Source organism: Microtus oregoni, unplaced genomic scaffold (genome assembly GCF_018167655.1).
Source record: "Microtus oregoni isolate MIOR12 unplaced genomic scaffold, Mior012 000016F_ref0000370, whole genome shotgun sequence".
NCBI lineage: Eukaryota > Metazoa > Chordata > Mammalia > Rodentia > Cricetidae > Microtus > Microtus oregoni.
This window is the reverse complement of record NW_024543075.1, coordinates 30592234-30610432: the sequence shown is the minus strand read 5'-3', so window position 1 is coordinate 30610432 and position 18199 is coordinate 30592234. Positions and strand designations below refer to the sequence as shown.

The 18199-nt window shown below is 37.0% G+C and overlaps 1 protein-coding gene across 1 annotated transcript in view; it reads left to right on the top strand.

Annotated features, from left to right (window-relative positions):
- The window catches only part of Pde3b (phosphodiesterase 3B), a 137013-nt gene that overhangs the window by 88433 nt on the left and 30381 nt on the right, over nt 1-18199 (top strand). Inside the window, exons 2-5 of the mRNA XM_041666891.1 lie at nt 751-801; nt 5924-6172; nt 7444-7583; nt 15396-15502. Coding sequence (XP_041522825.1) covers nt 751-801; nt 5924-6172; nt 7444-7583; nt 15396-15502 — 547 coding nt within the window. The remainder of the gene's footprint in view (nt 1-750; nt 802-5923; nt 6173-7443; nt 7584-15395; nt 15503-18199) is intronic.

The window sequence follows — 18199 nt, the reverse complement described above, 5'->3', positions numbered from 1 at the left end:
AAAAAGAACAACAGCAAGGCTGCTGAAAGTTATATCAGTGGTCTTGGAAAGAAACAAAAGCAGTCACTACTTATTTGTGTGATGAAAGGAGTATACTTTGATACTTGAAAACCATTTCTGTAAATGTAATTTAATGTAGGGGTCAAGACGTTTTGTCCATGGGAGTGCCTTTTAGTAAAGAAATAGATTCACAAATGGCCAGCTTAAGATGGTAATGACTCTTTGAGGGGGCATCTGCTGAGAGTTAATTTTCTTACATTTTAAGTGATATGATTTTGGATCTGTTTTTCCTTTTTTGTGATTTTTTTTATACTTAAAAATTTTTAAATTTTCTCATCTACATGTGTTTGTCTGTATGTGTGACATGTGTATGCAATGCCTATAGAGTCCAGAAAGGGGCATCGAATCTCCTAGCACTGGAGTTACAGGCAGTTGTAAGCCACCTGATGTGGGTGATCAGATCTGAACTTGGGTCATCTGTGAGAGCCATCTTTCCAGCCCAATAACAAATATTTGAAGGTTAATATAAGTTACTATAGTGCCTTTGTTCTAAAAATGCTTTATTTTTTGGATTGCTCAGTTATAATTTATATTAATTAATGAAGTAATCTATAAAGAGATTATTTTTATTCTCATCTCTCCGAATTCCTTTTGATGCCTAATTTTGTTGTAGGCATTATCAGTGGAAAAGGGTGCAGCTTGTCTTCAAGTGTGTTTGTTCACAGCTTGTAACTCAATGCTCTTTTACAGATGATTCTCTGGGACTGGGACTTGAAGCAGTGGTGTAAACCTCATTACCAGGTAAGTACAAATGGTACTCATGTCTGTTTAAATTAGCCATCCTTTAGGTAAAGTTACACTCATAGGCTTTCTTTAAAATAAAATGTTCTTTGCCTAAGCTTAGTCATGAAAGTAGATTTTAAAAGTTTATTAAATATAAATGTAAAATAAAATTAGACAAACCAAAGTAGTTGTTTTAAAAGTACTTCTAATGTAATCATTGCAGCACGAATTCTAATTGTTCTTAATAAAAACCCAGAGTCAGAGGTTAGGAGGTGGAAGCTGAGAGATCAGAGAATCAGAGTAGCCAACCACTAGAGAGTTCTTTTACCTCTGCCAGTGCTCAGACGAAAGGGGCGATCCTTTCTTCTAACTTCATTCACCAACTTCGGCTGTCTCCACCAAACCTCAGACTGCCCTGCGCTCCTGTCTCCTCCTGCCTTATATTCCTCTCTCTGCTCACTACTGTCTCCACCCCCCTAGTGCCAAGATTAAAGGTTAGGATTCCAAGTGCTGGGATCACCTTTGTGTGAACTCTGTTTCTCTTTTAGACAGATTCCATCTAGCTCAGAGTGGCCTTGAACTAAGGTGATCCCTCAACCTCTGTCTCAGAGTCCTGGAATTATAGGTGTGTGTCACCACTCCCTGGCCTCTAGTGGCTTAGCGCTGCACTCTGATCTTTAGGAAAGCTTTCTTTGTCAAAACATAAACAAAAAAATCATGACTCAAAATAAGTATGTGATTATATTATATATTAAGGATGAGGTTTTCCCCCCTTTTTGGTATGAGACACTGATCTACAGAGGAAGAATAACAGATTTTAAGTCATATATGAAGACTAAATTAACTGTCAAAACATTCTATTGGGAAAGCAAAATTCTTTACTTTCATTTCCTGAAATATTTCTTATTGATTTTTAACATTAAGTTGTACAGAACAGTACAACGCAGTGAGTTTTCATAGGCTAACTCTTGTGTGTAATTGAGAGACAGCACTCTGACCTCAGAGCCGCATTTGCACTGCTGTACCCCAGAGAGAGCCTGTCCTGACTTCTAGTATTTTTTTCTTATTTTCACATGCTATATATGCAAGTATAAATGGAAATGGAATAATGTGTACTTTAAAGTCATTTTTGATCACTTAAGCATTATATATTAGTATCAGAAAAATGAAAATAGAAGTATAAGGAGAAAGAGAAAAATAATTCTAAAACACCATGATTTATATGTTATATCTGCTAATTTTTATTTTGGTAGGTCTTTTTAAATACAGTCTACTCTATGAAATTGATGATTTCATATAACATTTTGAAGTTTTTTCATAATAATAGAGAAACCTTAGGTATTTATGTTACAGTATTTTTGTCATTCTCTTAGCTTCATTTTACTAGTTGTCTCAACTGATTTTTATTTTATATTTAACTATTTCTAGTTTATTATTATTTTTTTGCATTGTAGCTGTAGGTATGTCTGTGCATGCAGTGCTCCCAAAGGCAAGAAGAGGGTGTCTGGAGTGACAGATGGTTGTGAGCTACCATCTGGGTACTAGGGACTGAAGCCAGGTCCTCTGGAAGAGCAGCGAGTGCTTTTAACTGCTGAATCATCACTTCAGCCCTCTACCCTCTGATTTTTACTTTCAAGCAGTGTGTACAGCAGTAGCCACAATAGCCCCTAGGATGAAAATGCCCTCTGGATCTTGGTAAGCAAAAATAAGCTACCACAGTAATCATAAAGCTAAGGAGGAAGCACACATGACCTGAAATAGGATTCCTCCTCGACTAGTTATGTAGTGGGCTTTATCATCATCCATGTTCACAAAGATCCTCAGTTTCCTGTTAAAAGAGATTCTAAATTACTGATGAAATTTAAAGATAAATAAGCAGTAATGGTCAGAACCATTGGCTTGTCTGACAGGCAGGTATATATAGGCATCTCTACCTTTTTGCTTTTTCTTCTTCCTTTCTAAGAACCCTTATCAAAGTATAGTATTCATGTAAAAGTACACAGCTCATAAATGTATAACCTGATTTATTTTCTCACACTGAAGAATTAACATTCCCTATCCCTTTTAGGCCCTCTTCCTAGTATTCAGCTTTCTTCCAGGGAGCAGATCCACCTCTGTGGGCTGTCTTACTGTCCAAAACACCAAGTAACCACACCCTAGGTCAGGGTATCTTGTTTGTAGGTACTTCTTAAGTCAGACCTCTTGTCAATAACTTTGAAAGAGTGAGAGTAGGCTTAACTCTCTCACCTTCAAGGTGGAGCAGATCCACTTCTTTTCCTTCCTTCCTTCCTTCCTTCCTTCCTTCCCCCCTCCCTTCCTCCCTCCCTCCCACCCACCCACCTAGCTACCTACCTACCAAGTTACCTACCAAGTTTCATTGTGTAACAACCCTGGCAGTCCTGGAACTCACTTTGTAGACCATGCTGGTCTCTGCCTCTGTCTCCTGAGTGCTGGAATTAAAAGTATGTACTACCACTGCCTAACAAAGCAGTTCTTAATTTAAGCTTGTGTTTTGTTTGTTTGTTTGTTTTTCTGTTAGGATCTTGCCTGACTTTTTAAGTCCTAATCTTAATGTTCTTTAAACCTTGCTTGAAATCTGAATTTGTTTCCCCAGACACCTGATGTATTGGGGAAAGGCTCTTTCTATTTCCTGTGAATGTTCTGCCTCCCATCCTCTCTGTCTTGTGCCAATTGTGAATCACTAACAAAGTCCTTGAGGGAAAAAGAATAGCACAGATCAAAAAATATTTTGTGTGTGTGTGTGTGTGTGTGTGTGTGTTCGTGTTCTCAGAAGCCACAGACTAGAGCTACAGGAGCTCTAGAGTTACAAGTGTTTGTCTGTCTGCACAGGTGCTCCATGGCCTGTTCTTGGTAACTAAACCCAGGCCCTCTGGAAGAGCAGCAAGCAAGTCACACTGAGCCATCTAGACTTTTGAGTTCCTTTATTTCTTTCCTTCTTTCTCTTATTTATTTTTTGAAACCAGAACATTTACTTTATGACTGATTGAAATTCTCAAGATGAACTGGATGCTGCAACAGCTGCTCTCTTGGGTTTAGGTGTTTCTTCACAGAATTCATATCTGAATCTGCAATAGACAATTTTTAAGTGCCTCATCCCCCCAGTTCCTGTAGTGTTTTGTCTCTTAGCCTTGGCAAGGTATAACTCCAGCTATACTTTCTCTTGCACTTAGCGGGATAGCTACATTTGCCACAGGTCTACTTCTGAAGGTGGTAGGCCATTAGAGCCACAGTGGTGGCAAATGTGTGCTTCTTATCGAGCTGCTTTCTAAAGGGTGATGTTTCTTTCCTCATCTTGCTTCTGCTGTGCAAAAAGACTAGAAGAGAAGGCACTTTTTCTATTTCCTCTGAGTTCATTTCTATCTTTTCTCTCAGCTCTGAGTCCTTGACCTTTCATGCCCTGAATTCTTGACTGTTCTGTGTTGCCTTGCATGTATGCTATACTATTTAATTTAGTTTTCCTAGTTTTAGGCCACGGTTGGTCTGATACCAACTAGTCTCCCTTATTGAAAGTAGTTTGAGAGTAATACTGGTTTCCTTAGAGAACTGGTTGAAATACCATTTGCTACATAGTAGAATTAAATAAAAATGGAAGCTCATGTTATGTTAATTTTAATAGCAGTAATTATTAAGCATCTCTGAAATCATAGTATAAGAATGATCAGAGACTAAGTCGTTTAGTATTTAAGGGCCAAGTGCAGTCACTTCTAGTGCCCCAGTTGCAGGTTCTCCTCGCTTCCTTCTCCCCCTGTCTTTCTGTCTTTTTCTGTCTCTACTTCAATAACATAAAGATTAAGAAACAATTGTTAGCTTTCTGTACAAACTCAAGAATTTTACTGAATATAAGACAAGAAATGGATTCATGTTCAACGTTAAAATTTATCATGTTGCTGCATTGCTCACTACTTCTCACCTAGAATTTAAGAGCAAGACTTTGTCTTAGACTTAAAAGAATTCACACACCTTAGTAAAGTTTCTTTTTGCGTTTTTGCTTTCTGACTCACCAACTCCCTCCTCTATCATTAATTTTCTTCAAGCTGTCCTGGTGTCCATGTTCTGCCTCAGACAGGCCAGGCTGACTTCTGCTTCTGCACTTTGTGTTTGCTAGACTCTGCACTGAATACTTATTTCTATACTGCTGTCAATTCCTGCCGACATTTGCCTTCTAAGTGAACACTGACTAGCCTCTAAAATTGCATTAGCTCCAATTACCTTTGTTCTCTTTTCTCTTTCCATGCATTTGTCCTTTTTTTGTGTGATTTTCAAAGTCTCCGTGATCCTCCATTGACAAATAACTTGGGATATGATGTTCTCAACAATTGTAAATAGAATTCTACCAAAGTTTTAGATTTTAGCTCCAACTATGCCATTCATACATTTTGTTTTATTTGTTACCACTTGTTCTTTTGAATCCTCATACCATTTTTCTGTACTTTTATCCACATTTTTCATAATAATACTGATACTCTTTTAAGTATGTGCATTATCATTGTTTTATATGTTCTACATGTATTAATCAGATTTATTTTCACATAAGCTTAGGAGGTAGATGTTATCTTCTTTTATAAGTTAAAGAAACCAAAACATTCAGATGTTAACTAAATTGTTTAAGGTCACAGTTAGGTTTAAACTCTATACTTCAAACCTGGGAACCTTTGCAGCACAGGTCTCTCGTGATGCTAGACACTCCTTAAGTAAGGTTATGAAAGAATGGCTTTCCATGCTTATAAGTTTTGCCATGAAGGAAAAGAAGTCATCTATAAATTATTGAAGTAGCAGGGTTGCAGACTTCAAAGTAAACACATATTTAGTTGTGTGCTGGTTATAAAGTAATGAATGTCATTAACATGAAATAGGCTAAAGAAAATAAAACCAGATTATAAATAAAATACCAAAAAAGAAAAGGCTAATGCTTACAGTATCTGTTACACACACACACCCCAATTAGAATTTTATTATTTTGTTATATTATTTATGCCAAGTCCACGTGATTAAAATTTTGTAGTTAATAGGATTATATTATTTAAGTATTATGAGATATACCTTAGTTTAAATCAGAGTGCTTTTTTTAATGTTAAACTTCATGTGTGTCAAATACATAATTTCCCTTTTTGTTTTCTAGAATTCTGGAAGTGGAAATGGAGTTGATCTTTCAGTGCTAAATGAAGCTCGCAATATGGTGTCAGATCTTCTGATTGACCCAAGCCTTCCCCCACAAGTCATTTCTTCTCTGCGGAGTATCAGTAGCTTGATGGGTGCTTTCTCAGGCTCCTGTAGGCCAAAGATTAATCCTCTCACACCATTTCCTGGATTTTATCCCTGCTCTGAAATAGAAGATCCAGTTGAGAAAGGAGATCGAAAATTTCACAAGGTTAAAATACAGTAATCGTGCAGCCTATTTATCTCATTTAATGATTTGTTTTCATTAAAACATTCCTCTAATTGTTTTATAATACACAATTTCCTTTCCAAAGATCAGCTTTTTTTTATATTCTATCACGCTGCCTGTGACTTTACATAGAGTTACAAAATAAAGTAATTCTATGCTCATTTTTCATTAATTTTTTACCAGTGCTGAGGTTCTTATATATGCTGGGCAAATGTTTTGCCTTTAGCAGTCTTTATTTTAAATAGCACTGTTGTACTTAGAAGTTACAATTTATATGCTAAGAACTATTTGATATCATTTTCGTAAGTAGAAAAGATCAAGGAACTTAGTGACTAGCAAATCATGTCATTAATTTCTTTTCTTTTATAGAGTCCAGGAATTACACTTGTTGAACCAAGAACAAATGACCATTATAATAACATATTATTATTACTTAATGATTTTTACAGATTTAAAACCTTGCCTCCCTTTACTCACTGATAATTAGATATGGAATTACTTTTTTGTTTTACTTAAAAAATCAGATTTATGTTAGACGCTGATACATACAGGATATATTAACTTGATATATATTATGTTTGTTCATAATGCTGTTATCTGTTACTGTATTGTGACGTCTTTATTGATAGTTAAAATAATAAAGCTTTAAAACTAGAAATATTTTACGGATTATGGTAGTCCAGTTACTTATACAGCTTAGAGCTAACCAAGAAAAGATAAAATTCCAGTAAGTTAATTCTGTCAAATTGCACTAGTTATATAGAACCTAGGTAAGGAAAATACAGGATTTTTAAGGTCTTTTGATAATTTCATTTTCTCAGCTCTTAGCATTAGGGTTGAGAAATGTTGAAAAATTAAGCAGGATAGGGACTTAAAAACTATTGATCATCTGGATACCTTTTCTGAAAATATAAAAAATGGTGGTCATCCTGGGCCCTAACTTTGTCCTCTAAAATTGATTTTTAGTGTTAGTCCTCCATACCCATTTTTAAGCTCTAAGTTTTTCTTTCTCTTGAAATGATGAGTAAAATGTTAAAAGGTGTAGTCATAAGAGTTCGGGAGCTTTTTTTAATAAGGAAAAAATAAATAGAGCAACAATATGGAAAGTGGAAGCAGGAAGTAGAAGTGAAATGTTAGAAGATTTTTAGAGTGAAATTTTGTTTTACCTGGACATATTATATTGATATTTTCATGTGTCCTTATACATAGCATATTAAAGGATGCTAACTTAGCCATCTGGAATTGTTTGACAGGGACTGAGTGGTAGAACCAGTTTCCCAGCTGCGCAGCTCAGGAGGAGCTCAGGAGCATCGGCATTGCTGGGTAATGAGCACTGTTCAAAGTGGGACCGCAGCAGCGGCAGAAGGCCTCACCAAGAACTAGGCGCTTCAAGGTAAATTCTGAGAGCCTTTTAAACCAAAAGCATCCATTTTGTTTTGACAAATAAAACTTGAAATAGCTTTAAAATCAAGGAAGAGTTGTTGCAGTATTTTTAGGACAACATAGGTAGAAATTCTTAAAGATGGTTACTGTACTGAGACTTTGAACTGGTGTTTCAGTTCTTGTCTCTGTCAAAGAAAAAATGGAAAGATGAGATAAAGCAAAGATTGAAAGTTAATTATAAGGCAGAGAAATACTACTCAAGGGATGAATTCAGGCATGTTACTAGAGAGTGCACTGTGGAATTTTGGTTAGCTTGATAGGCAAACTTTATTGGAGGGAAGTATAGCTTAAGGTATTGTTCCAAAGAGAGGAAAGATCAGGGAATTCCAGGGATGGCTGGAATTTTTTTTTTGGGGGGGTGGGGGATAGGCCTACTCTTTTTTCTGTTTTTATGTGGGGTTTTCAAATGTAGGGCATGACATCAGATGCATGGTGGGAATAGACCGTTTTGGGTTACCCCTTGTTTTCTTTTAAGCCTGTGTAACCCACTTTAGCAATAATAGTTATAATAAAGAAACTTATTCTTAAAAAGAAGGCAACAGTCTCTCAAAAGGTAGGTCAGCTGGGTGCAGCGAATGCTGGAACCTTATGATGGCTGAATTTTCTTCATGATCTCATATCTCACTTCCATTATGACCTTTAAAATAAACCACTATGCTTCTTTCTTACAAAAAACAAAAAACAAAAACAAAAAAACAAACATGTCTGTATTTAGGCAGTGGTTCTCAGCCTTCCTAATCTAAACTTTTAATACAGTTTCTCATGTTGTGGCCACCTCCAGTTGTAAAATTATTTTCATTGCTACTTCATAACTGTAATTTTTCTACTCTTATACATTGTAACTAAATATCTGTGTTTTCTGATGGTCTTAGACGACCCTTGTAAAAGGTCATTCTAATCCACAGAGGGGTTGCTACACACAGGTTGAGAAACATTTGCTTAGGAATATTAAAATCAATTTAACATGTTGTGTTCCTGGACCCTTCCAGCCTCTTCTGCAGAGGCTCAGACCTAGAGGTCTGCCATATGCTAGGCAAGGTTTCTACTATTATGCTGGGGCGGCATTCTAATATATGGAGGCAGTCACCAATCCATTGTGTAGGGTACCAGGGTAGGTGATTCCACAGTTCCTGACTTGGAAAAGAAGAATATTCCTCAGACTTATTACAGTTGCTCGTGTAAGGCAGCAAGAATGTTCCACACCTGTTCTACCTTAAGCTGAGACTTCTTCATATTATATAATCTCCTAAGAGCTGGCTTGAAATGAAACACTGCTAAATCAGAAATCACAGTTAAAAGATGGCTTGGAAAATACAGGAACTGAAATTTTATGAGTACTAATAAATACCATTTTACCTGGTAACAAAGGATTCAATACTTTATCCTTTGAAAGCCATGAAAGATAGGAATCTCTTGTGTAGGTAGACACTTTTCAGTCAGTTACCTGGGTTAGTAGAATTGTAACGAATGGAGATTCCATGTTAAGCTACTATCTTACTGAGCAGGTGTCAAGCTAAACTTTGTTTGAGCTGTGTACAGTTAAACATTTGAAACAGTAGATGACAAGATTAGAGCATAGCTGTTCATATGTTAAAATTTATATTAAGATTCATATGAGAGATACACTCATAATCATAATTCACATTCTTTTGTTGTTCGTTAGTTTGAATTTTATAATATTTGATCAAACTAATTCCTTTCTCATCGAACTTTAATGTTTAGAACAATAAATTGAATTATGAATAATTTATAGTACAGAAGAATGAGAAACAGTACAAATTTTGTCTTGAACTTAAACATGATTTTTTTGTGTTTTTTGTTTTAAATTAAAGTATGATGTGGGGAAATGGAAATAGGAAATAAAAAGTGAACTGAAGATTAGGTTTTTTGCTATAGGAGGAATCACAATCTTGGAAATATGTTGGGTTTAAAAAGCAAGAACAAGGAGGCTGGAGAGATGGTTCAGAGGTTAAGAGCACTGGCTGCTCTTCCAGATGATCTGAGTTCAATTCCCAGCACCCACATGGTGGCTTACAGCCATCTCTAATGGGATCTGATGTCCTTTTCTGGCATGCAGGCATGCATGCATAGTGTTCATCCATAAAATATAAATAAATAAAATTTTAAAAATGTTTTAAAAAAGAACAGAAATGACTGGTTTTGTTCTACTCCTCACATTTGCATTACATCAATATATTTTCAGTTAAAATGTGTAACATATTGAATTCATTTTTAAAATAGAAATATAGTTTAGAGAAATCTTAGTTAAGAAGTGTTCACGATGTAGGTAGTTTCTCTGGTTTCAGTAAACTTATTCAAACAAACTCATATTTTTCACCAGAGATTTAGAAACTTGACCATAAAAGTAATTGGTGCTGTGTGTGTCTCCTTTAAAGAGATGCACACCTTAAATTAGGTTAAATATTATTTTTCTTATATGCAGAAGTCGGAATTTCTCAGTAATAATTTCCAAATGTACTTTACACATAGTTAGAATGAAATAGTGTGTTGGCTAGTATATAAACTTGACACAAGCCAGGGTTATCTGGGAAGAGGAACATCAGTTGAGAAAATGCTTCCATTAGGCATTTTAGGCAGACCAATTGAGCATTTTTTTTTTTGATTAGTGATCAGTGTGGCAGGGCCCAGCTCACTGTGCACCCCTGGGCTCATTGGTGGTCCTGGGTTCTATAAGAAAGCAGGCTGAACAAACCATGAGGAGCAAGCCATTAAGCAACCTTGTAGCCTCTGCCTCCAGCCTGTTGCCTTGAGTTCCTGCCCTGACTTCCATGAGTGATAGTGTGTGACCTAAGAGTTATAAACTGAAATAAACTCTTTCCTCCCCAAATTGATTTGGTTGTGGTATTTAATCGCAGCAATGAAACCCTAACTAAGCCAGTCAGGAATATGTAAACAGCAACCACCCCATCCATGATATACAAAATAAATTTATGCAGAACAAATATTTTATATCTGTACTGTCTAAATTGTGGCCCTTAGCTACATGTGAATATTGATCATTTGGGCTGTGTCTAGGATGACTAATTGAATTTTAATTAAATATTAGAGAATTTTATTTAAACAAAGTCATGTGATTACCAATGACACTTTTATCTAGAAATCTTTAGGGTTAGTAATATATTGTAAAAGTACACCAGTTCCATTCTGTGCTCTCTAAGCTATGGGAACTAGACTGAAAATTTAAAAACACACAAACACAAATTGAGACAGGCAGACAGACAGGGCCACGGGGCATCCTTGAGACAAGAATGCCAAGAATGCCCACTTTATTGTGCTCAGGGGCAGCTTATATAGGGCTCTGGCCAAGTCCCAGCTTATCAGAATCCCCTGCCATCAGAGTCTTGTGCTTAGAGCAGCTGCAGGCTGCTCAGAGCAGAGGAAAACAAGTTGTTTACAAGAAATTCTGGGTCTGTTGGTCCGCAGTCCAGAACTTATCCCCCCTTTTTATATAATTAAACCAGGGTTTTGGATTGGCATGGGCGTGGCACAAATATGATGGCAATAAATTGGAAAATGCCCTAGCAGACATGCTCATTCTATGTATTCAGTGCTGGTACCAGCTATCAGATAGTCACTGCAGCTATCTGGCTGATGGCAATTCCAGAAACGAAGAAGGAGGCTGCAGAGGTGACAGTAGCGCCACCGAAGGTGATCCCAAAGTCAGCATCAGCTGATTAGTGGCAGTTATAAACACTGACCTTCTGCCTCTGCCTCCTACAGAAAAGCCCACTGCTGGCTACAAAGTCTTGGGCACTGCTCGCACCACAAACTCCTGGGCGTGCAGAGCCAGGAACCACCATGGCTCCTGGCACCGCCTCTGGCCCTCTCTGCAAGCACTCACAGCAATGGGTTGCCTCCCTCACAAAGCTGTGCTCCAGCCACCACCTTTCCACTTGCAGGGACTCCAGGAAGCAAGCTTGAGCTCAGGAATGGCTGAAGGGACCTGAGCTCCCTGCATGCCTGCATGCCACTTGTCAGGCCCATAATAGCGGACAGGCTCCCAAGCCCCACTTAAACAATCATTTAGGAAATTTGGGTGTAGTTCTCTAAAATACTTCCTGCTGATTGGGGGTGCTCTATCTTTGGGGGTATTCACAGTGACATTTCAGGGGGTTTTGGTGCATCAAACAACATTAGCCTGGAATGAATCTACAGGTTCTCATCTTTTGTGGAAACAAAAACAGAACCTCTTTTCCAAAGCAACAAATTCTTAGACCCATATTTTAAAGTCAAGATACCTTTCTTAGCAGTTCCCAGAATCAAATGTCTCTCTCCAGTCAAAAAAATTAAACACAATAATATATATAATCTTAAAATCTCTGTGCACATTCCATCCTTTCATGGCTTATAATCTGACTGTCTATACTCTGTCTCTTTAAAGACTTCCTCAAACGCACATACATACCCATCTTTAATCCACCCTCACCATTCCCAAGGGCGATCTCACTGGGGGCCTCTACTTGTAAAACTACACCAGTTCTGTTCCACGCTCTCCATGCTATGTGCTACAGGAACTAGGCTGAAAATCTTAAGACACTCAAACACAGACAGAGTCAGAGAGATGGGACCACGGGGACATCCTTGAGACAAGAATGCTAAGGACACGCACTTTATTGTGCTCAGGGGCATGCCCCAGCTCTTGGGATTGTTCACCTGCAGACTCATCAGAACCCACTCCCCTGCCGTCAGAGTCTTCTGCTTAGAACAGCTGCAGGCTACTCAGAGCACAGGAAAACAAGTTGTTTAAAAGAAATTTAGAGTCTGGTGGTCTGCAGTCCCCAACAGTAGCTCTGTATTCACTCTAATATTGTTTTTTGTTGTTGTTGTTGTTGTTTTTCTCTTTTTTTGACTTTTATTTTTTCTTTATTTTTTTGCTTATTTTTTTTAGTTGTTGAAAAAAAAATTTCCGCCTCCTCCCCATTTCCCATTTCCCTCCCCCTCCTCCCACACATTGCCCCCTCCCCCTTCTCCTCCCACTCCCCACTCCCCTCCCCCTCTCCCATTCCCCCTCCCTCTTGAGAATGAAGAGCAGTCCAGATTCCCTGCCCTGCGGGAAACCTAGGATGAAAGAGAACTATAACAATATTAGAGTGAAGACCTTGGACTCTAATATTGTTACAGTTCTCTTTCATCCTAGGTTTTTGGGTCTTAATTTGAATTCAGCTCTGTGTGTGATTATAACTTCCCTGTCTAGGAATTTACATGATTATAGTTGTAAGCCTCTCTGGATATAACTGAAGCCAGACCTCTCATTCCTCAGCTGTCACTTTTAAAAATCTGTTATCATTGTTTGGCCTTTATTTTTTTTTGAATAATTCTATCTTCTCCTGGCTTACAAAATTAATTTACCTAGAATACTTGGTGTTACTTTTGTACCCTCCACCTCATTCCACAGATAGGAGATAAATCTGTCGGTGTAATGTTGCTCTCTATTTCATCTTCTCCTTTATCATAGTTTTGCTACAGCTCTCTTGGGCTATTGAATTAGCCTCTCATAGACGATTTTCATGTCCTTCATCAATTATTCCATCTTCCTTAAGCAAAGTTTTGATTATATGGCTTTCTAATCATTAAATCTTGGGATCACTTACTGATACCTATCGAGTGAGTCTTAAACTCGTAGTCTGGAAGTTGAAAGTCTGTTGTTACCTTATGACAGATCTGCAGCCTTACTTGGAAAAGATGGATCTCCATGGAGCAGTCTTTTAACATGGGTTAACTCTTGGACTGAAAAACAGAAAAGAAACAACAAAAATGTTGCTGATTAAAAAAAAAAGAGCATTGAAAATAATATAAGCTCTCTACATAAAAACAATAAGCATACAACTTTTTTAGACTTACTGAAGGTTTCTAATAACCATTTAATTTCCAGATATCTCAGTCATCAAAAAAATCCAGTCATCTGAGAAAGTAGTTTTGTTCATTAAAGAAAAGCAATTGGTTTAGCTTGTGAATTTCCTTCACACCTATTTTTTTCCTGTTTAATGAAACTTTTTGCTTTCTAGCCATTCTCACCCATTAGTACTGAAGTCTTTCAATTACATCAAAATGTTTGTTACACTAGCACTGATCTTTAAAGGCAGATGACTGCTTAACAATTTCCCTATAGGAGTATGACATCCATGTTAGATTATGATGTTGACTTTGTGAAGAAAAATACTCAAAATTTCAGAGTAGACAAGATATGTTATTTTGCTAATAACCTAAAGAGTTTATTACTTATTTGCCCTCCAAAGTCATTTGAACATTTTTATCAGTTATTGTGCTGGTTCTGAGAAAGACACAGGCCCAAAAGGAACTCCTCACAAATCAGTGAGAGAAATCCTAGGGTCTGGGGAATGGCTCAGTGAATAAATGCTTGCTATACACGCGTAAAGGCCTGAATTTGGATATCTAGCACCTATATAAATGCTGGATTGGCCGACTCAGAAGGACAAAGTGTTCCTGGATCATGCTGGTTAGCTAGACTAGCCCTATCAGCAAGCTCTGGGCTTAATTGTAAGACTGAGTGAAGTTGAGAACAATCAGTGATGATTCCTTATGTCAGTCTCAAGCCTTCTCATGCCTGCTTATACACATGCATGTGTATCTGCCTGTGAACACACACATGTGCTTATACACTTATGAACATGCATACACAAATGCCCTCATACTACATAAACATTCAAAATATCTTTAAGTATTAAAATTATGAACAATATGGGACCTTTTGTGATAGAAATATGAATAAATACCTCTGAGTTCAAAATTAGCTCTTTGTTGAGTAAATAGAGTTTGAAAGAGCTGGAAGGATGGAAGGAGCTAGTGACGGGCTTACTGAGAGCTGAGCCTACAACACTAAAATGGAAAGAAAGTAGACAGAGAATGTAGTCCTGAGGCCTGTTTAATTACTGTAAAGAGTTAGGCATACTTAGAACTATGAAGAAAAATAGCTGCTAAGTAAATGTCTAACAGGAGTGGCATTCCTTGTCATTGAGGTCACATCTGGAGTCAGCCAATATAAAAAAGTAGGCCAGTAAATATATAAAGAAGGAAGATGCAGCATTTATGTGTTTCAGATACTTTGAAAAACATATTATATATTGGGTTTTATTTATTATCTTAGTGTACTGTGATTAACTATGGATAGTTTATTATCCATATTTAATTTCTTAGTGAAAACCCTAGAATCTATAGTAAATATTTCAGTTCTGTAAAATGACTGGGATGATGGTAGTGTCTGTAAGATATGGGAACGGAAAATAAGGGAAAGCTTAACTTTAGACCAGTGGTTCTCAGTGTGGGCCCTGGCTCATCAAGCCTGCATCATCTAAAACCTTGTTAGAAAACCATAATGCCTGCCCTTACTTGACCGGCCCAACACTTAGCAAATTGGAAAATGTAGGGATGAGACCAGAGTCTGTTTCAAGAAAACTTCCAGGTGGTAACTTTAGGAATGATCAATAAACTACACCTGTTGGGCTTAATCTGTTACATAGTCTGTTTTGAGGAAACTCACCCATGCCAGTTTATACTGTTTGTGGGTGCTTCTTTGCTACTGTGGCAAAACTTAGGAGTTGCGTTAGAGACATTATGAAATGAAAAGTCAGAAGCATTTATTCTTTTTACCTTTTAATAGAAAGAGCTTTAGAAGTCTTATGTCTGAATGTATAAGTACAAACTGGCTAATAGGTTTATCAAGAGAAAAAAGAAAAAAAGGAATTTTTATGATCTAAAAATTCTTATTTTTTCCTTTTATTAGTCATGGGTGCCACCTGAATGGGCCTTTCAGTTCAAGTCTCCTGACAGCTCCAAAGCCAAGGTCCTCGTCTGTGTCGCTGACTCACCATGTGGGTCTGAGAAGAGCTGGTAAGAAATAATCTTTTTTTTTTAAATGCATTTTTAAGAGGCAAGATGTTGCTATTGTACAGACTGGCTTTGATCCCTTTGTGTCAAGGGCTTTTTCTACCACAGCCTTTCAAGTATTTGGAACTATAGGTGTACATTACGTTGCTGACTTACAAATGATTCTTTATAAATATACCTGAGAATCCTCTAAGCATATGGTAATATAAATTCTTACCATTTCACACATTTTAATTTGAATATCATATAATGTGTTGACATGGTTAAGCTGTTTGTGCTGGTTACTATATTTGTCCATTTGTTAGTTCACTCAGCACATTTTGGACATCTATGTACTGTATAATTTTGATATGCATTCAGATAGAAAATAAGGAACTATTGTACTGACCTGAAAATTTACAGATCCAGACAGAAAGGAATTTTTTTCAGGAGAGTGTATTGATTTTGTAAAATTGTGGTAAAAATATTTAGTACTAGAGTAGAAAAATCCCTGATTATCACCTGCCAAATCACTCTAACATAGTAATTTTCAACCTTCCTAATGTTGTGATCCTTTAGTGTAGTTTTCCATGGTGGTGACCCCCAAACATAAAATTTTGTTACCACTTCATAACTGTAATTTTGCTATTGTTATGAATTGTAATATAAATATCTGATATGCTGCCCCCTAAGCGTTGGGGCGGGGGAGGAGTCATGACCCTCAGGTTGAGAACCACTGTTCTAACAGGATAGCTCTTAAACTAAGGATGAATGGAATGAGGAAATATCTCAGTAAGGAACTTAGTTAAGTCGTCAGGTGGTTGTACACTGAAGAGGCAGGAGAAGCTTTGGGGCTCACTGGCTATCCAGGCTAGCCCCAGGTCAGTGACACAACCTGCCTGTATAAAGGAAAAAATCAAAAGGCTGGGCAGTTGCTGAAGAACAATATAAGAGGTTGGTTGTTTTGGCCTCCATATGCACAGGCGCACACACACACACACACACACACACACACACATACACACACATATTCGGATTCACATACATACATAAACATATCACATATAAACACACACATATCACATATGCACACACATGCACATACAGAGAAATACATGCATAGATAACATAAATAAATAAAAATAGTCCAGATTAGAAAATTTTCATAACTCCCTGGATGAAAGATATTTTAAAAATACAAGATAGTGGGGGATGGAGCAATGGCTTAGCAGTTAAAAACAGTAGCTGCTCTTGCTGGAAACCTGGGTTAGATTCCTAGCACCCACATGACAACTCAGAGCCATCTGTACCTTCTACTCCAGGGCATCTGATACCCTCTTCTGACTTCCATGAGCAAGAGGTACACAAATAGTATATAGACATATATGCAAGTAAAACATCTGCAAGCACAAAATAAAATCTTAAACATTAAAAATTACTATATAGTAATAATGAAAACTTTTCAGTATTCTTATATAACAAAACTCTTTAATGCATGTTAAAATATAAATGTGAAGAGGCAGTAAAATATTACCGATAATCAAGAGATATAGGCACCAGAAACAGGAGATTTACATATGATACTGGATTTAATAATATTAAAAATAACAGTGATTGTTTCAAAGTAAAAGCCAAAATATATAGCTATTTCAGACAGAGAATTGGGATGCACAGGACTCAGTGGAACATCTAGAGCTGCACAACGCCCTGTCTTAAGTGAAAAGTTCTTGAGGACTTGCAACAGAAAGCAAAAGCCCTGCCCCTGAAAACAGAGATTAAAAGATGTTGAAACTGAATTACAGAGAAGGACCAAATGTGTAAAATGGGAACACCATAAAAGTTCTAAATATATGTGTAAATAACATTACATAGGAAAGGACAGTATAAAACAGTCTTCTAAATTTCAAAGAGAAAGAGGAAATTCCCCAGAGGAATCAGGAAAAGATTATTTTCAAGGGAAAACACTAACACAATGACTTCAACAGAGACTCTAGAAGCCAAAAAATTTTGAAACAGTAAATAATAATAATGATAATCTCCAATGTTGACCTCTTTATCTAGTGCAGTACCTGTTGAGAGTTACTTGTACAGAAATTGCTATCCACTGTTTTTAGCACACACATGAGCAGACGATGGCTATATGTGAATGTGTTTGTGATATCAGTACAGCTAGAGAAACGTGTTTTATCTGTTCAGGATAGAAGCTAGAAAGCAGTTTTTCCTGTATACCAAGGCTGAATGAATTTGTTGCTCACAAACCTCACTGAAATTCTGCAAAGTTTCTTAGATAGGATGAAAATAATTTACATCCATATATGGAACTCCATAAATAAATGAAAAGCACCCTTTAGCCCAAGTAGGCAAGTATAAGGAAATCATTAATAAGTAACAATAAGTTCTTCGTAGCATTTTTTAATGTATGTATAATAATAGCAGAAAAGGGCACAGAGTGGGTAAATAGATGTAAACGTGGAGGCTCCTAGACGTGACTGAAACAAGGAAAAGAATTAGGACTGCACCCAGGCTAACACGTCACAGATCCATAGAAGAGAGAACAGCTAGCGTTGGTGGTACAGAGGTGTGATTTTAAAAACTGAACAATCCAAAGAATTCAGAAAAATAGGAATTGTGAAAAATGAGTTTCGAAATAGGTTAAAGACTTAAACAGGAAAACTTTCATTTAAAAAGGGGGAAAGTGAATGGAGTTTTGTGAAAAAGGAA